General features: G+C 32.4%; 1 protein-coding gene across 1 annotated transcript; it reads left to right on the plus strand.

Moving 5' to 3' along the window:
• Nucleotides 1-492: 492 nt before the first annotated feature.
• Nucleotides 493-2,335, plus strand: LOC127726728 (neuropeptide CCHamide-2 receptor-like). Its single transcript, XM_052234202.1, has one exon. The coding sequence runs from the start codon at nt 494-496 to the stop codon at nt 1,484-1,486; it is 993 nt and encodes a 330-aa protein (XP_052090162.1). The 5' UTR covers nt 493; the 3' UTR covers nt 1,487-2,335.
• Nucleotides 2,336-21,580: the final 19,245 nt, after the last annotated feature.

Genomic DNA, 21,580 nt, shown 5'->3' on the forward strand with positions numbered 1-21,580 from the left:
GATTTTTAAAGGAAACGGACGGATATTGTTTTTGACACTGAATAGAATTAAACTTGGTTCAATAATATTTGAAGATCAAAGAAAGTAACCTTTTTAACGAATAAATAAATATCTATACCACGTGCACATAGTAGTGGAGTATTTAGGTATAATGATATTTCAACAAACAAAAATTCAATGATTCTCATTTGGAACCAAACAAGCTTCTTCTGCTGTTTAACTGTATCAAGATCGCAAAGGAATACACTTTTGATAATTTAGTTTCGGAGAATAATTTAAGAAAAACAATTCCTACTCGTATTTTTTTGGAAATAGAAAATGTTGTGACGCTTTGAATTAAATAATTAAAAAAAAAGTGGATGACATTAAAATGAAACCGGAAAACAATACAAACACGCTTTACCAAGTAAGTACTGATTTTGACTATTATAATCATAATGCTACAAATTTTTCTAACTACCAGTCAATGGACACTGTCATTGACCAACAGCTAATGACAATAATAGTTCCTATTGTTTTTATATGGATCATGTTAATTGGAGTAGCAGGGAATGGATCTTTGGTCTACATTGTCTTGAAGGAAAAGGCTTTACGGACTGTTCCGAATGCTTTGATAGTTAATCTTTCGATTGGAGATTTATTATTACTGATATTTTCGGCACCTTTCTTCACGATTGTTTTTGGAAGTCAGAAGTACCCGTTTAATGAGTCCGTTTGTAAAATGAACGCATATCTACAAACATTGTGCCTAGGAGTTTCTATATTTACACTTACTGCTCTCAGTTGGGACAGATACGTTGCTATAGTGCATCCTATGAATAAACACAAAGGGAAACCGAGTTTAAAAATCGCAATTATAGTTGCAGTCATTTGGATTACCTCGGCACTGATTGCTATATCAGATGCTTGGAGTTACACTTTAATAGAAGGACCCGGCGTGGCAATTTGTTTTGAAGTGCCACCAAGCATTCATGGAAGGACGTATTTAAAAGCTCGAGGTATATCTAGATTCCTTCTTCTTTTCGTCATTCCATTATTTGTTATAGGATGTTTTTATGTTTCCATGGCAAAGATCTTGGTAAAAAGCAGCCGGGAGATGCCATGTGAATCGACAGTTGGTTCTTCTATGAATCGACAACAACAGCGTCAAGTCAGAGATAGAATTAAGGTAGCTAAATTTGTTCTGTCGTTAGTTGCCATGTTTGTGTTTTGTTGGTTACCAAGGCATATTTACGTAATGTGGTTTGCTTGGGATGACGATGGCATTACTGACTTCTGGATGATATTTAAGATTATGAGTATATGTTTGATGTATGCATATTCATGTGTAAATCCGTATGCTCTCTTTTGCTTAAGCAGGCAGTTCCGGAAGTACTATACGTTCTACTTATTTCGCTGTTGTAGAAGAACTCGGTATCGAACAAACGAGTTCCGGCGCGGAAGCGCATCCATGACGATTGTCAAATCGAATTCAGATAATATATGAAAAAAATGGGAGACAAAATTTGGTACAACTATGGAGAAATTTCCTGTATATGAGAAAGTTCCTGTATATTCTATATTTTCGTGGAGATAATTCGTAAGAAGTTCAGAATTGAACAAAAAGTCAAACAAATCCTTTAAAATCCAATTTGTAGCTAGACCAAAAATTGGAAGAATAATTCGAATTGACACTGTTCAAACAAGTGAAAAAAAGACCAAAAAATAAATAATGGCTTCTTTTCATGTAATCTTAAAACGTGTCGGGAATTTCATTGTTTGTAACTCAATATGAAAATAAGGTAACGTCATTGGTCATATTTTCATGTTTTATGACGATGAAAGCCCACCACCGCAGTTTGTGTAGTACGCTTTGGAACACATTACCCAGAATGGTTTCTATTCGAGAGTGACTAATTCACTGTAGTATTATATGCTGTGCATAAAATTGATGTTGATGAGATCCAATTATACATGTAAAAACCAATTTCAAAATAAATTATTTTAATTTAAATTTACAGAAAACATTTGCCGAAGTTGAAGTTTTTGGAAACACGTCAAATACATTGGACGGTGAAATTAATTTCCCTCATCACATGAACATGTTATTTAATTAAATCGGAAGATCTGCTGTCAATGAAAACGATCAAAGTAATTGAAAACTATTTTTATTGGCGAAAATGATACCGATTATTAACTGTTACGTTAACAATTATACGTTTTACAGTGCTATTGCACAGTTTTGAAAACGTTACAAGAGTAACACAATTTTGTCACTAAGATGTTGATTGACTGTTATTATGAATCATTATGTAACATTACGAGTGTATTTCTGTGATTAAAATCAAGCAATTAATTTGGCTTTTTGTTCTTTTAAATTTGAACTTACCATTGCAAACATTGTATTACTGTAACAGTATTACACAAAGCAACAATGTGAATATAAAAATAAGAAGATGTGGTATAATTGCCACTGAGACAACTCTCCACCAGAGACCAAATGACATAGAATTTAACAGCTATAGGTCACCGTACGGTGTTCAACAATAAGCAAAACCCATACCGCATAATCAGCTATAAAAGGCCCTGAAATGACCAATGTAAAAAATTCCAACGAGAAAACTAACGGCCTGATCCATGTACAAAGTAATGAACGAAAAACAAATATGATATACAGCAATAAACGATAACCACTGAATTACCGGCTCGTGACTTGGGACAGACACATACAGAATGTGGCGGGGTTTAACTAGCTTGAAGGCGCCAACCGTCCCCATAATCTGTGACAGTGGTGTAACAGTACAACATAAGAACAAAATATACAAATCAATTGAAAAGGGCTTAACTCATCAGATAGATACAAAGCAGAAAGACATCGAACAAATTCACATACCAGGGATATTTCACTCGCATCAATTTCACGTGAATGGATTTTTTTTCACGTGAAATTCACGTGAAATTTTGAAATAACGTAAATCAAATAACATCTATATTTTCAAATCTAATTAAAATCATGAAAAATACAAAAAAAAATTTTTTTGTAAAGTTCACGTGAAATTCATGTGAAAAATTTCACGTGAGATTCATGTGAAATTCACATGAAAATTTTCACGTGAGTTTCATGTATAAGCTCGTTTGAGGTGAATCTCACGTTAAAATTTCCACGTGAATTTCATGTGAGATTCATGTGAAATTCACGTTACCAAATTTTGCCTGTGTAAGTACAGATCTGAGAGTACTCGCAGTTACTGTCAGCTGGTTCAAAGCCAATAATAACTAATGAAAAAAAAACATGCATCTAAGACTAAAAGACTAAGTCAGTTTTGTAAAGGTAACAGTTCGCTTGTACGCTCAACTGGTTAATCATGCACATAGCTCAATTGATGTACATTTAAATCTACATTTAAACAATCGAAGTCCGAATCAACATAAAAATCTAAAAAAAAAAATCTTTAAAATTTTTAAAACTTGTAAAGATGGCACAATTCGTTGTTACAGATTTGAAGAAAATTGGTAATTTCATTGTTAATAATTTTTGGTTTTAAGCGTTCCTAATGATGGTTAATCTAAAACGCGCTTCGTACATACTAACCTGATTATTCGCATAGTGTTCATTTGATTTTAAGAATACCCAAAAGTTTAAACATGATTAGTTCATTAGTGAGTTTCTAATGTTTTATTCATTAGGACGTTCAAAGTTTAAACAAAATGCAATCATATTTTATTAACATTTGGAAATGTTTCATATTACTAAGAATGCTTTTGATTTTGAAAATGCAAATGAGTTGTTTGTTGTTCCATATTGGAAATTCTACATATAGCTGACATTGGAAATGATGTAAATACTTTATTGGTATCAGATATCAGGCGAATAAGAGAGGCGAAAGATATAAAAAAAAAGTAAAATAACAAAAACAACGAACTCCATGGACAATCTAAAACGAAAAGTCCCTTATCAAGTGGCAAAGTTTAAATCTCAAACACATCAAACAAATGGAAAACAACTGTCATATTCCTGACTTGGTACAGGCATTTCCATTCAAAGGGATATTCCAACTCATAAGTTAAAAAAAAACTGACAATTTATAACTGCAAAAAAAAAAAAAAAAAAAGAAAAACGACCAAAAGACAAACAATAGTAGACAACATAGAAAATTAAGGACTGAGCTACAAGAACTCCACCAAAAATGCGGTGGTGATCTCAGGTGCTCCGGAAGGGTAAGCAGATCCTGCTCCATATATGGCACGCGTCGTGTTTGCTCATGTAAGTACAAAACCCAAAGATAAGTCTAATTTTGTAGTTGAAACAAACGGTCTAGATAAACAAAAGCACAAAATGCACTATGTGTTAAAGGAACTCAAATAACAGTGGAAATGGGACTTATACACATCCACATCCCCCCCTAAAAAAAAGACACAAGAAGTTAAAACTCCACAATAAAAAGGACCTTGGATCCTACTCGGTAATAAGGTATTGTCTATCATAAAATAATACTTTGGCGAACAAGGCAACAAGACTGTAAAAGTATGGTAGAAAAGGAGAGAAAACAGAATAAAATGTTCATTAGATTCAATAAACCGGTCGTTTAATTCTACCACAATTTAAAACAAAATGATATTCGTTTACAGATAAATTTTCCGATTATGAGTTAATCCACAACAGTATCAAATCAAAATAATTGCGTAAAGTCGATTGAACAAGTTAACCAAAATACACTATTTTAATATCATATCGAACAACATAACAGCTTGTTAACTACAAACGAATATAATAATGTATGATATAATTTCCGGACGCACACCACGTGTTTTATCGAATATGGAATCAAGTCGAATCACATAGTTCTATATTAAATTACAATACAAGAATGGCACCAAAATATCATTTTGTTTTGCAAAATATACATTATCTAGTTACAACTGGTCTTTAAACTTAATTTACTAGTGTAGTCGATTAGAGTCCAGTTGCAACTATTTGAAGTATATTACGAGGGTTTGGATGGGGGTCCTCCATTTCTGTTTCTTTAATTTTTTAGGGCATTTTTCTCTATTCTTTATACTTTTTGCCCATTATTCTCTATTCTCTATATTTTAGCACCTCAATATTCTCTATTCTTTATTTTTTGGTCCATTTTTCTCGATTCTGTAAACCCCCTTCCACACCCTCTGTTATGGAAGACAAATGATATTTTTGCGCCATTCGATTCCTGAATTGGAATTTAATATAAAACTTAAAGATTTGAATACATTTCGAAAACTATTATTAGAACGTTCAAAAGACGACGAGTAATTATACTTAAAAAGTATATTGATTTATTGTTGGTTACTTAACGTCAAGTGGCAAATACTGCATGCATGTTCAGAACGATATAAGATACATTGATTCTGATGACTGTTACAGTACATCAATATATTATCATATTAATTCTTAACCGAATTATCTATTAAGTAAGAGATTTATAATTGATGTTTTCAGTGGAAATTCGGTTCGAAAAAATAAGTATCATCGTTCTTTTAATGATGTCAAATTTAGCTTAAATCTTAATCTTCCTCTAAAATTCATTGAAAACAGATCAAATTCAATTTTTTTTCTGGATTAGAAGCATGATATGAAATCGTGTGCGTTGACAAAAAAGATCATTTAGTATTACGTTTGTCACATCTGACTGGAATATTAAGTTTTTAGAAACTTGCACTTTTACTAAATTATCATTAGACCGTCAATGATTAATGTGGTTGAAATCCAGAAGATTTGGTTATTTTTCACAAATATTTCAAATGTCAACACATAATTGGCAAATTTCCAAAAAAATCCTTCATTTTTCACTTTCTCTCATATTTTACATGCATCAGCTTTGGACTCTTTCACCAGGCACCATGAAATAAAAAAAAAAGATACTGGGATTTAAAAATTCAATATTGCCCTTTACCTCACGAATATGTTTGTATTTCTATGTGGGCCATATAAGTTATCGAAGTGTTGTTTGAAAAAATGTAAGAAACTACTTGAAAGTCTAGATAGTTTTTATTCTCTATGATGTACCAATGTACCAGAAATGAACTGTTACAACTGCTCTTACCAATGGAGGACCGTTCGGTTGTACTTGATGTAATGGAAGTGAACTTTTAAACCTGCTCTTACCAATGGAGAACCGTTTGGTTGTACTTGATGTACCGGAAGACTTAGTGAACTTTTACAAGTGCTCTTACCAATAGAGGACCATTTGCTTGTACTTGATGTACCGGAGGTGAACTTTTATAAATGCTCTTACCAATGTAGGACCGTTTGGTTGAACTAGATGTTACGGAAGAGAACTATTACAACTGCTCTTACCAATGGAGGAGCGTTTGGTTGTACTGGATGTACCGAAAGTGAACTTTTACAACTGCTCTTACCAATGGAGGACCGTTTGGTTGTCCTGGATTTACCGGAAGGGAACTTTTACAACTGCTCCTACCAATGGAGGACCGTTTAGTTGTACTGGATATATATGAATACTCAGTCACGTAGAACATATTAGGGCGTTGAATAAAATAAAGATTTAGAGTATGCCAGACACGTTAGAACACAAGGTTTTGTAGGTTATCAACCTGTATTGTAAATTAGAAATTTCAAAAATATATGTTAAAGATAATCTAAATAATTAGAAATATGCATGACATATTTGCCACTGAACATTACAAATAAAAATCAATCAATCACCTCTATTATTACCAATTCCAATAAAAACTAATAGGAAAATTATTCAATTTCATAAATTTGTAAAAAGATTTATATATAAGAGAACAAGTAATCAAGGCTGATGTAAATGCCATTCAAACTCTTCACTGATGGCACATTTTTGGTTTTTAGCTAAATTTTGTCTTCGAATGACCCTGATCTATCGCCGAATTACCTTCTGACGTCAAGCAACAATCACTTTTTTTTATTGTGACGTCATTTGTTTTAATTGTGATGCAACATTTTGCAGGAACTTGCGTGTTTTAAGTAATGGCGGACAAATTAGCATACAAGTGTAAATACGTCTTGACACCATTTACATGTGGATTACTTTTTATGGTATCTTTGTCATTTCCTTTTCTTTTGAAAAAAGGTTGAGAAGACATTTAGTGGAAATCAAAACACATATGATAAATAAAAGAAAAACACACAATTACCCATAAAAAAAATACAAAAAAGACACAAAAAAATATCCAGAAAAAAAAAGGAAATCAATGGTATGAACAACATTAACCCTAACAAAAACCGGTGAAGAATTAATATGCTCCATAAGGATAGGCTATTCTAATTCCACCCGTCGTGTACTCATGACAAGTACAAATCTGAAGTAGGTGTATAATTATGGTACACAATTAGTGCCAAAAAAAAGTAAAATCACAAAAATACTTAACTCCGAGGAAAATTCAAAAAGGAAGGTCCCTAATCAAATGGCAAAATTAAATGATAAAACACATCAAACGAATGGACAACAACTGTCATATTCCTGACCCGGTACTGACATTTTCTTATGTAGAACTTGAAATGGTGGATTGAACCTGGTTTTATAGCTAGCTAAACCTCTCACTTGTATGACAGTCGCATCAAATTTTATTATATTGACAACGATGCTTGAACAAAACAAACAGACACAATAGGTAAAATGTCAAAAATATATTTGAAGATTACTTTAACAAAAGCTACAAGCGTTAACACTGATATTACGAATAAAGTCCTTACAAGACAAAATACACAAAATATTTAAATAACAACATAAAACTGCTAAATAAAAACAGAATAATCAAATGGGAAAAAAAAATAACATCTTTTAATGAGGAGAAACCAATCTTGATTTTAACAGGCATAAACCGACAGTTAACAGAAAAAATAAACGCTGTTAAAAATTATCACATTTATTAAAAAGTTTATGGTATTGCACGGTCTACATATATCATGTTTTTGTAGTTTATGCCAAACTTTTACAATTAAAAGAAGCACACCCAAACAAAGTTTATGATATCACACGACTTACATGTGAAGTGTTAATGTAAATATTTAATTAAAACAAGCCCACTCAAACCTCGAACTTGTAACTTACAATCTTGTGGGTTAAAATATCAATTATTGTAATTACTTAATAATATTTGTTTTGAAACGCGCGTGCACTGCTGTTGTTTGCGTCAATCATTAAATTCTATATGGACTTCTATTCGCAAAGGGTTTCACTGCTTATATATAGGGTCTTCATAGTGTATTCCTGGAACTCAGTTTGTCAATACACGGTTTCAGATCATAAGGCATTATGGGTAATACTTTCCAATACATATACACCACACTCTGATTGCAATTGGTAAATAACGAATTTAACAATTGATATATAATCAATGGCGTCACGATATAAATGTGAATTGATCATGCATAACGACTCTTTTCGGTTGATGGTACATACGTGATATCAAATCTTAAAATAGAAGGGAAATCTATTTCAACACGCTATAAAATAAATGATCATCAATGCGAACAATCTCCAAATATAAAACTTGTATTATTTATGATAAATCACATAATATCATACAATTGAAGCGTATAACAATAATCAAAACGGCGGCTTTGCCTGTTAAAATATGTAATGATATCAGTGCAAACAAGATGTGTATATGGAATTACCTTCATCATGAACACTCGTGACAAAAAGGTTGGAAGGCTCAAAGTATAAAACGCGTTTGATTGTCTCGTTTCTATATAAAAATAATGGGATGAGGTATGATTGCCAATGAGACAACTATCCACCAAAGTTCAAATAAATTGGATGTAAGCAATGATATAGGCAACCGTACGGCCTTCAACAATGAGAAAAACCCATACCATATAGTCGGGTTTAAAAGATCTCAAAATATATTTTTGATGATATGGAAAAAGAGTAAAATAACAAAAATATCCAACTCCAAGGAAAATTCAGAACGGAATATCCCTCATCAAATGGCTAAACCAAAAGCTCAAACACGCCAAACTAATGGAAAACAACTGTCACCTGGGTACACGCATTACCTTGTGTAGAAAATGGTGGATTAAACCTGATTTTATAGCTAGCTAAACCTCTGTATGACAGTCGCGCATAAAATTCCATTATATTGACAACAATGTGTGAACAAAAAAAACAGATAAAAATGTAAAATATATGGGTACAGCAGTCAACATTGAGTTATAAACCGGCTTAAATCACTATAAAAATTCGTAAGGGTTCCGCGGAACCCAGTGTCTCGCCTACTTTTTCTGTTAATTGCAGGCTCAACAAAAATGAGGAAAAAAATCAATAAAAATATTCCTTTAGATACTATCTTTTGATTGTAAGAAGCTTCTGTCAAAGTTTGGTATAAATCCATTATAGTTTATGAATCTAATAAATGTTTTAAAAACTTTAAATGCAGACTGTATTTAATGTTAACTGGAAGAAAAACTAAGTCCATTCATAAGTAAAATACGGATAAACAGGTACAAATTTTAACAAAATTTCCTTCTAGATACTAGCTTTTGATCATAAACAAGCTTCTGTCCAAGTTTGGTACAAATCCAGGATAGTTTAAGAAAGTTATTAAAATTTTAAAAACTTTAACCACAGAGTGAATGTAATGTTTCCCAACAAAAAACAAAGTCCAATTACAGGTAAAATACGGAAAAACAGGAATTTTATTTTTACAAAATTTACTTCTGGATACTATCTTATGATCATAAACAAGCTTCTGTCCAAGTTTGGTAGAAATCCAGGATAGTTTAAGAAAGTTATTAAAATTTTAAAAACTTTAACCACAGAGTGAATATTTGTGGACGCCGCCGCCGCCGCCGCCGACGACGACGACGACGACGCCGACGGAATGTAGGATCGCTATGTCTTGCTTTTTCGACTGAAGTCGAAGGCTCGACAAAAACTAACAAATATGTCAACAAAGAAAAACAAAATGGCATATAGACAAAGCACATATAAGCAAAAATGAAAGACACGAATACAAAAAATGACCATAGCACAATAACAAAATGGCGGGATTTATAAGTACCGAGCCACGCCAAAAGGATATTACCATAAAAAGGACCAAATTGTTGGCACCTGTCCTAAGTCAGGAATCTGATGTTCAGTAGTTGTCGTTTGTTGATGTGGTTCATAAGTGTTTCTCGTTTCTCGCTTTTTATATAGATTAGACCGTTGGTTTTCCCATTTGAATGGTTTTACACTTGTAATTTTTGAGGCCCTTTATAGCTTACTGTTCGGTGTGAGCCAAGGCTCCGTGTTGAAGACCGTACTTTGACCTATAATGATTTACTTTTATAAATTTTGACTTTGATGGAGAGTTGTCTCATTGGCACTCATACCACATCTTCTTATATCTATAAACAGTAAAGGTTAATTATACTTTTCAAAGACAAATAAAAGAACACTATAACACGTAATTAAGATGATAAACAACGTCAGTACTTATAGTTCAAGACCAACATATTTGAACTGTACGCCAGATTAAGAAATGGTATTCTTTAACTTTTTTGGAAATAAATAAAGCTTAAATGACACACTAATTGAGCTTTATATGCTTTAAAAAAAAAATCTGTTCAAAATTTTTCATAAAATTGAGAATGGAAATGGGGAATGTGTCAAAGAGACAACAACCCTACCACAGAGCAGACTACAGCCGATGGCCACCAATGGGTCTTCAACGCAGCGAGAAACTCCCGCACCCGGAGGCGTCCCTCAGCCGGCCCACAAACAAATATGTATACTAGTTCAGTGATAATGGACGTCATACTAAACTCCAAATTATACACAAGAAACTAAAATTAAAAATGATACAATACTAACAAAGGCCAGAGGCTCCTGACTTGGGACAGGCGCAATAATGCGGCGGGGTTAAAAATGTTTTTTGAGATCTCAACCCTCCCCCTATACCTCTAGCCAATGCAGAAAAAACAAACGCACAACAGTACGCACAGTAAAACTCAGTTTAAGAGAAGTCGAAGTCCGATGTCAGAATAGGAAACAAAAGAAAATAAACAAAATGACAATAATACATAAATAACAACAGACTACTAGCAGTTACTGACATGCCAGCTCCAGACCTCAATTAAACTGATTGAAAGATTATGTCTTCATCATATGAATATCAGGCACAATCCCTCCTGTTAGGGGTTTAGTATTATACCATCATAACATATATGAGAAGAACATAACCCGTGTCATGCCAACAACTGGTTTTAGAATAAATATGTTTAATTCCGATGCAAAGACCCTATAAGTGAATCAATATTAAAGCCAAAATATGCAATCTTTAATGACCTGACAACAGTATCGTAACTATATCCCTTCTTAATAAGTCTGTTTAAAGGTTTTGTTAGCTTTTGAGGTGAATACTGACATTTTTGTGCTTTGTATAGAATATTACCATAAAAGATTGGATGTGAAATACCCGAACGTATAAGATGTCTGCATGTTGAGTTATATTTACGAATGATGTCCTTATACCGATGATAAAATTTAGTAAATGTTTTGACTAGTTTATGATATCGAAAACCCTGGTGTAATTATTTTTCAGTAATACATAAATTTCTCTCGCTAAAATCTAATGCGTTGTTACATACACGAGCGAATCGTACAAGTTGAGATATATAAACACCATAAGATGGTGACGAGGGAACGTCACCATCTAAAAATGGATAATTAACGATAGGAAATGAAAATCATCTCTTTTATCATAAATTTTTGTATTAAGCTTCCCGTTAATGACATAGATATCACGATCGAGGAAAGGACAGTGGTCATTGTTAGTATTAGCTTTATTTAAAGTAAGTTCAACAGGATAAATTTCTTTAGTATACATACTGAAGTCGTCATTATTGAGAGCCAATATATCATCCAAATATCTAACAGTATTGTTAAAATTTTGTATCAGATGTTGTTTCGATGGGTCTTTGCTGATTTTAGTCATAAATTGTAGCTCATAACAATACAAAAACAGGTCCGCAATAAGTGGTGCACAGTAAGTCCCCATTGGCATTCCGATAACTTGACGATATAAGGAATCTCCAAAGCGAACAAACATGTTATCAAGTAAAAATTCAAGGGCAGATATAGTATCAAAGCATGTCCAATTGACATAGTTCTTTTGTTTGTTGCTACTAAAAAATGACATAAAAGAATTTGAACATATGTATTCGCATTCCGACTTTTTAAATGCCCATTTAATTAGGTGTGTGAATTTTTTCTTAATAAGAATATGAGGCAAAGTGGTATATAGGGTAGAAAAATCAAAACTTTGAACAGATTCAAAATCACCAATATATGCATGCAATTTATCAAGTACTTCCAACGAGTTTTTGACACTCCAAAAGTAGTTAATTCCACTATTTTCAAAGGCCTTATTTGAACAATTTATTATCAGGTTTGTAATTGTACCAAGTGTACTAGTAAGTAAAATAGACAATTTAGTAGTGGAACAATGACTTGAAGACAAAATAAATCTATATTTGTAAGGTGATTTGTGTAGCTTCGGAAGCCAGTACATACATGTAGTTGGGACTTTCATTGTATTTGGTTCTGCTTGTAAAGAAGTAGCTAATAGTTTATGTTTGTTACAGATATCGTTTTCTGAAAATGAAGTCAGTTGGAATGTTGGTGAATTCTTTGTATTGTATTATGTCTTTAAACTTTCATACAAAAATCTAATAATTTAATCGCATGCACAAACTGTTCCATAATGCAACAAATGAGATTGTTTCTATGGAAATACTTATGATAACAATCAGGGTTGTAATGGAACATTATTACTCTTGTAACTGTGTTGAACTTAATTTATTGAAATATTAGCCATGGGACGTTAAAGTTCGTTTTCAAAAAGTTTTAATAACAATTTCTATGGAAATTGTAACTACCACATGAGGATCAGACAAACAACTTATAAACTTAGCTAATCGCCTACAAGAAACTAAAAAAATAGAAGACGCATCAAATTGTTATGCAGCATTATTTGCATAACTAATGACGTTTATGTCTTATTACAATTTTCTTCAATGACATAAATATTAATATGATTTATCGTGTAATTAGCATTTTTACTGTACAAATAAATTTATATTTGGTCTCTTGTGGAGAGTTGTCTCATTGGCAATCATACCACATTTTCTTATTTTTTAAATTATACGTTTACTCACCTATTTGCAGATATATTGTAACCGATTTTTATCATGAACGCACACTGGAGTCGAATTCACCTTGCGGTCAGCGTTGACTTTTTCATGAAAATAAAGTTGCAAAAAATAAAAAAATTAAAAAAAAATATATTGAACCAACTTTTGAATTTGAAGATCAACACAAAGTACCTATATTGTAGGAAAATCTTGGCGAGATTCACTTTTCATCATATTTCTAAACCTCATGCATGCTCATAAATATATATTTTTTTAAATACATTTTATTTTGATGACTTTTTGTATATGAACTTAGACGAATTAACATAAGAATTGCTTTGTTACTTGTTCATGTCTGTCAGATTTGTTTTTCGTAGATTATAATGGTATAGATAAGGTCGTAGTTTTCTCGATTGAATGGTTACACGTTTTTCATGTGGACATCATAATTCAGAAATGAAGATGAGTATCTTAGTTAAAATGATGTTGAGTTTACGATTTCCAAATTTATAGTTAAGGTATTTGGGCCTTTGAATTCAGTATATTACTTTTGAATTTGGTCAATGTTGCGGAGATAGTCAGTTACCCGAAAAAGTTCAAGGCAAACGTAATATCCATAATTCAGTATTTATATCTCGTTGCTGAACTATGACTACCTCGCATGCGAAGAGGGTCGGAATTATTCGAGTTAACGGACAAGATTAATTTTATACTTTTTCATGTTTGAAAAAAAGCTAACTTATACTCATATACATGAAAGAACAAAATATTTTTTATACAACTGCAAGTATATAATATGACATTATCAGTAGCAAATATCAAAGAAATGTTTAACACGTAATCAGACAAACTGTCAATACAAATGAAAGAAGTTGAAATAATAAATGAACCTGTTAAAACGTTTAAATCCGCTGCATTTGTTTGCACCTGTCCTAAGTCAGGAACCTGTTTCAGTGGTTGTCGTTTTTTTGATGTGGATCTTAAGTGTTTCTCGTTTCTCGTTTTTTATATAAATTAGACCGTGGTTTTTCCTGTTTGAATTGCTTTACACTAGTCATTTTGGGGCCCTTTATAGCTTGCTGTTCGGTGTGAGCCAAGGCTCCGTGTTTAGGGCCGTACTTTGACCTATAATTGATTACTTTTTACACATTGTAATTTGGATGGAGAGTTGTCTCATTGGCACCCATATCACATCTTCTTATTTCTATAAAATTTGAAAATAGTTGTCTGAACGGAAAAAAGTAATAACACTTCCACAAAAACACCAAAACAACATTAATTTTATTATAGCAGTTATTTCAAATACCAAAATAATTTAAATCCTATATATGCCAGATGACAGTTTTAGAATTCATTTAGTATGAGTGCTTGAATTTTATTTTTTGATTGCGTCAATTATGTATACACAACGAAATAAAAATAAGAACAAGATGTGATATGATTGCCAATGAGACAAATCTCCAGCAGAGACTAAATGACGTAAAAGGTTAGCAACTATATGTCACCGTACGTACGGCCTTCAGCAATGAAACAACCCAATACCTAACACCAAGCTATACTAAGCTTCGAAATGACAAATGTAAAACCATTCAATTAAGAAAACTAGTGGCTTGATTCATGTACAAAACAATGAACGAAAAACAAATATGATATACATCAACAAACGACATTCAACCACTAAATTAAAGGTCTCGGACTTCGGACAAGCACTTACAGAATTTGGCGGGATTAAACATTTTGCAATCATCCAACCTTAACCCCCAACCTTGGACATTGGTGCAACAACACAATTTTACATAAGAACAAACTATAAAAATCAATCGGAAAGGGCCTAACTCACCAGATCGATACAAAGCAACAAACAAAAACAAAACAAACAAACAAAAAATAATAATAAAATTACAAAGTTACAAAAAAAAAAAAAAAAAAAAAAAATTACAAAAACACAAAAGACACGAAGTACAGATATGAGATTACTCTTTTACTAAAAGCTATAGTTCAAAGCAAATGATAACTAATAAAAACATCATGTATCTAAGACTAAAATATCTATCAGTACAGATCCATTTGATTTAATTTAAAAACGTTATTAACAGTCACAGACAAAACATGACTTTGTGCAATGTCAGATTAAGGGTGCGGACAGACGGTAGGACCGTGAATGTTCATGTATATGAGTATAGCAAGAATATTTAGTTAGGTTAGAATTTATTGATTACAAAATCAACATTCATACCAATTAACACAATATTCGAAGATCATTCATTTATATCTCGTGTGAATTTACCTTTCGCTGATCTAATGTCCGAGTGGTTTTCTTTTAATTTTCAGACGACTTAATTTTTGCAACATAGATACGGATATTATGATTTGCATGAAACTTTTATCACACATATAGGTTATATTTGGCTTCTGATTCTGCTTGTAGAAGTGAAGAAAAGAGTTTATTTATACCTAGTTTTAGATTGGTATATCATTCATTATAATTGCCCTTTTTACTGTTATAATAAACAGAACATTTCAGAGTATTCATTTCAACTGCATCTCATTTTTTTTCAGACTATTAGAAATTATTGCGATTGTATTTTTGGATTTGTTTATATCAAGATTAAAACACGACGGACATTTGTTACTTTTATTCGGTATTTATGTCCCCCAATATTGCAGAATGTTTGCCAAAGTGACTGCAATCTAGTCGGAAGTACAGTGGTCGATATTAGAGATTAAAGCGTCGTGCTTTATTCAGTATATTCTGTGCTCAAGCTTCTATTCATTTCAGTAAATGATCATTCTATTTTTTTGCATTGTTCAGTGTTGATTTACCTGTACGTTGCAGTCCGGTGTAAGGTCGAGACTATTGGCTTCACTTTGTCCCGATCCAGGAGCTTCGACATTGTTTGTTATTTTATTTTTGTGTATAGTTTACTTTAGCTTGCTTGTTATCATTAAGGAATTAAATTGTTGTTGAAGAAACAACTTTGGAAGTATAATTTACAATTGATTTATTTACAACTCGGAGCGATTTTCATTTAGAGCTATTATAATCTATAGTTGAAACCCATTTGCTGACGGTTAGATTTCTGTTTATTTCTTTTCGTGTTCGTATACCCAACATCTCGTTTTGTTCAACATTCATGATATATGGAATATAAAAGGTTAAAGATTAAAACCGAAAGTATCATGTTCTCTTATATTTGGTTCAGCAACTACCGACTCGGAGTCAGTTAAAAAAATTATTCACGACTATTTGAGAGTGCAATTGAGGAATTTCCTGCATAATGTCAGTTTCTTCTAGATCTATATAAAACGACATCTATCAGCAGGCTTAATGAATAGTAACTGCCAAGAGGTAAGAATCCTCTAATTAACACCTGTAGGTTACTGAAATGTACATCAGGTATGATTTTACATCTGTAAACATTTGTAAGACTGAAACTGATTACTCAAACAGCACCTCAATTACCAGTAAAACGATAACGCTGTTGATCTCCAACAAAGAAGAACTTCATGTGCGTACATCATTACTGCACTTTTTGCAAAATAGAATAATTTATAGCACTGATGCAGAAACAAATATTTGTTGTTCAACATTCTTTTTTATAAACGATAATATTTGTAAATAGTTTGGGATGAGACAGGTTATCACGCATTAAAAACTCAAGTATTTTGTCACTGTTACAAGTCATACTTGCATTTTTTTATTTTGTTAGTTCGTAACTATCCCTTCTTCTTCCGTTGGGAAATTGTTATAATATTCGAATTAGCTCTCGCCGCGATATAGCCTTTCTGTGCTAATGCGGCGTAAAGCAAACAACAATCAATCAATCAATCTTCCGTTGGAGATTATATTTTTTTAGATTACAAATGTACTATATTGACTTTGATTAATAACATGTAATATACGCGAACATGTCGATGTGTACTGGAACTTAATTAATCATACACAGAAAATTGTCCATTTCTTTCTTTTGTCTTGTACTTCGACCAAACTATTTCATTATTTAGATAGTGCACAACGATTGATCAACAACCAAAGATGTGAGATAAACATCAACCTTACAACCTAGCGATCCGGAAAAGTCGGGGGATTTTAAGATCATTAGTTTCACATCTTCCCCTTTCGGTTACCAAAGATTAGTGTTCCGCTCATTAAAGATGCCTTTTCCAGAAAATATGTGTCCTTTATACATGTACATAATGTTTATTTCAACAGTTATTTTTTACAACGTTTTCATCACCACTTCGTTTAATGTTTGGATGATTATATACACATATAATACGAAGGCCACTCCGAATTGAATACTTGTTTTCGTACTTTTATGTGCAAAAAATGGAATGGGTGAGCGAAATTTTTTTTTTTATTTTTTTTTTTCCCGAAATGAGTATTTTTGCAAGCAACACCAGAAATTTTGGCAGAGGAAGTTGTATATAAAATTTTATTCAACAAAACTATTATCAGGAGCGAGAAATATTTTTTTACACCAACAGAATTGTAATTTTCTGTGAATTGAGAGGCGAATAATGAGTTTTTTAAAATCAAATTGTTGATTTCATTTAAATAATTCAGAAAGTCTTCATGGAATGGCAGTATCATTTTCTTAATGTTTCCAACAGTTTGGAGCGAGCGAATCTGAAGAACTATGAATCCATTTGGAGTGGCCTAAAATACATATTAATAAGGGGGCGACCATTTGATTTCATGAAAGGGTGCAAGAGGATAACCTGCCCTGGTAAGAGCTAACAACAAATGATATCGCCCAAGACAGGATGACAATGCATGAAACAATTGTATACAAAAGTGAAAGTAAAAATAAGCATAGTTTACGTAGCAACGGAACAAAACAACTACTAAGTAATCAAATAGCAAACGAATTCTCCAGATCAACCACCCACCAAAAGTAAAAGTAAACAAAAATCATCTTTTGATCTTGTAATTTCTTTTATTCATTCAAAAACAAGTTCCCCACTTCCGCGTCTATATTTGTAACACAATCGTGATGGTTACGTTTTGGCACATCATGCACAGCGAAATGGACGCCCCTTTTTATAATAGTCTAAGTTTTTTAAAGTCAGATGGGACCATATTTCTATACATTCACATGTAAGTCGACTTCGGTTGTTTCATTAGACTGTAAAATAAAAATGCAATTTGTAAAGAATAATAAAATTTGTTATTCATCGCTTTTTCAAATAAAAAAAAATATATGATAAACGTAAAAAAGGATAGTTTCGTACCAATCATTGGATTTGTTTTTTAGTTTCTGATTTGTCTGTTAGTCTGTTCATGATTTGTTAGACATGCCGACAATAAGATACGTGACAGGTTTAGCAAGTATTTAATGATTATTTTACAAGATTTACTCCTCCGCAACTGTGTCTAATAATCCAAAGACGAACTAATGCATATCTTTTATATTAGTGTACCAGATATGATGTACAAGGTGAAAGGTCAATGAGGTCAATGGTGTAGAGTTCGGTCAATGAAATACGTCAAGTTCATCTCATGATGATTTCAGCATTGATTATAAATAGTTCAAAGTAAAGTAAAGGATACTAATTTTTGTGAAGAAAAACCTACGTGAAATGAATAAAGTGATAGTTTAATTAAGATGCCAAGATTTTTAATAGTTTGGTGTATTGTAAGCTGTGAAAAGAGATATTATATAATAATTGATTACTTTCCTATATACATATATACGTATATAAATTATATTATGATACCGAAACTTTGCAATATCCCTGTAGGCAAAGTTGACGGTTTTCGCTATCATCTTAAGGTCATTTGCTCTAAATAACTTGGATGTAAGCCACTATATGCCTATATTCAACACGAACCCCACCAAAAACCGGAGGCTATCTCAGGTGGTCCGGAAGGGTAAAGGAGTCATTGAATTCAATATAATGTTTTCAACAATAAGCAAGGATCTACTCAGTATGATCAGCTCTAATTTGTTCCCCTTGTTATGACTTTAACGATGAATAACCCGAGACCCACATGAGAATATATTGATATATCATCTCACTTCTGGTGAAAGTTTCTTGATATATGATCTCAGTTTGCCGTGAAATTACCCGAGATCAACGTGAAAAAAGATTAGTTTATCTGACTTTAGCGTGAAATTACACTAGTTCCACATAAAAGTAAGTCGATTTATCTCACTTTACCGAGGAATTACCCGAGATCCACGTGAGAAAAAATTGATTTATCTCATTTTACCGAGTAATAGTAGTATTACATGTACTTGATATCTACAAGAGAATATGTTGATTTGTCTCATTAACTACTGAACTGCATGAGATCCACGCTAGAAAAATTATTTGAACAGCTTTCTGTTTTGTTTGTACAGTATGTAACAATATGAATGACCTTCGTAAATAAGATGTACTATTAGGTTCTTTAAAGAAATATTTTCTGTACTAATTTATTTTCATTTCCTTCATTATTTACTCATCATTTTTGTCAGATGCGATCGTGAAAGGAAATTATTATAAAACGGAATGACAATTGAAATCTAAATCGTATAGTAGTCTCAGATATAGTAATTGCTTTCACATTATGATCCGGGTTATTATTTTTACAGACATATATTGTCAGCAGGGTGTATATGGTACCACGCCTTTGTAGACGTATAATATGTTCACAACGGATTTACAAATGAAACAGTTTGTCTGAAGAATTATATTAAAAAGAACTAGAAAGACAAATAATAACAATAAAAAACAATCATCTCGAGTCGGTTGAAGATATTAAGACTAGGCACTGACAGAAGTACAAGACCGGGTAATCCATATGTAGAAGGAAAAAAGGGGGGGGGGGGGTGACATTATACCAATCTTTATTAAAATCTATTCGAGTAAAAAACGATATAGGGAATCTTAACAAAGGTTATTTGAGATCAAAATTGTACATTAATGTCGTATAACGTTGAAATAGATAAAATAAGAAAGAAACAAAAACCCTTTAAAAATTGTTAGGAAAAGATAGGGGGTGTGTGGGGGAAGGGAGTATGAGTTTGAATAACCCTTTTGTATCTGCTGCCTCTCAAGAGTGTGATATATAATTCATATGGAGCCATGTTCTTTTGGAATGTAGATGGTAAATCCAATGCCTCGTGTAGAGAAAGTGGCACACTCTCTGTATGTTTAAGAAACCTTGCAACATCTCTTTGAAAGGCCCGTAGGTGGCCTATTTCAAGGCTAGCTTGATTTCCCTATCCAACATGTTACCAATATTTTTAGTGACAGTCCAAATTACCCTTCCATTGTTCCTGGCTACCCACTTGTCCGAGCCTACATTTACTTGTTTTCGTCCTCAAAATATATGATTGTTTTTAAGTTTCGTTTGTTTTCAATTTAGAAATTGCAAATAAATAAAAAGGCTTATTTCACTTATATTAAAATTCTGTTATAATAAGGCCATTTCCAAAACAGTGTGTCCTACATATGTATTTCTGAAATATACTAGAACAACCAAATTATAAATGCATAAAGGCGACTAAAATGGACATTTTGGATAAAAAAGTACTTAATTAACAACCAACATACTATCGAAAGAATAGCAAATTGAATATGTTTCCCTAAAAAAATAAATGATGTTTTTTTACGAATGACCCTTAATGCAAAGTTTCACAACACCATGTTAAATTCTGTATGTAGTATTGTAATATTGTATCAAAATTGTCTTTCGACAATGTATAGAGTGCTAAATAACACATTAGTTCTACGGAATATGTAAAAGTATTAAAAAATCATTAAATTATACTTAGTCTGATTGTTTGTTTTACTAGATTTCATCAACTTTCGGATTTTGACCCCGTCGGTGAAACAAATTCAGGGTGCAACATCTCTTTCTCTCCCCTCGAATGGATACGTGCAAAAGTTATTACTTGTTCATTAATAACATAAAAGTATAATACCATGAGATTTTATGAGCAAAGTGCACGGATATAGTATCACTCGTGATGAAATTTGATAATGTCAAAAAAAAAAAAAAACATATTACTACAGCAAACAAATTATATATCGGTCGAAAATAGCCCGAGCTATATCGATAATTATTGTCATGAACTACAATTAAGAAAGCGGGAAAAGCGGGAAGAGCGGACGTTCAGGAGACTGTGTATTCATTGTGCTATTAAGAGCTTGGAAACATTCCGGTCTTTAATTTCTAGTTAAATCTGTCATAAATTGCTTAAAGCCAAGCCTTGACTTTTTGGTTTAATGCTCGAAAAAACCGATATTTATATTATTTTACGATACCGAATGCATAAACCTTTTACAATGATAATTTTAATAGTGGAATCACTGATAGATTAATTGTTGGTGTTAATGCCTCTTTCAGCACTTTTCACTATTCCATGACGACCTTTTTTTTTTAGCGGAGGGAGGCGGGGGACATTCGGCAGGAAAATTGGCAATCCTAGTAAATTATGATTTGAATCGAATGCACCTTACGGC

This window comes from Mytilus californianus, unplaced genomic scaffold (assembly GCF_021869535.1).
Source record: "Mytilus californianus isolate M0D057914Y unplaced genomic scaffold, xbMytCali1.0.p SCAF_18, whole genome shotgun sequence".
Taxonomy (NCBI): domain Eukaryota; kingdom Metazoa; phylum Mollusca; class Bivalvia; order Mytilida; family Mytilidae; genus Mytilus; species Mytilus californianus.

Bases quoted from the DNA above. Each gene is read 5' to 3' on its own strand.
- LOC127726728 (XM_052234202.1), top strand. From the start codon at position 494: ATGACAATAATAGTTCCTATTGTTTTTATATGGATCATGTTAATTGGA.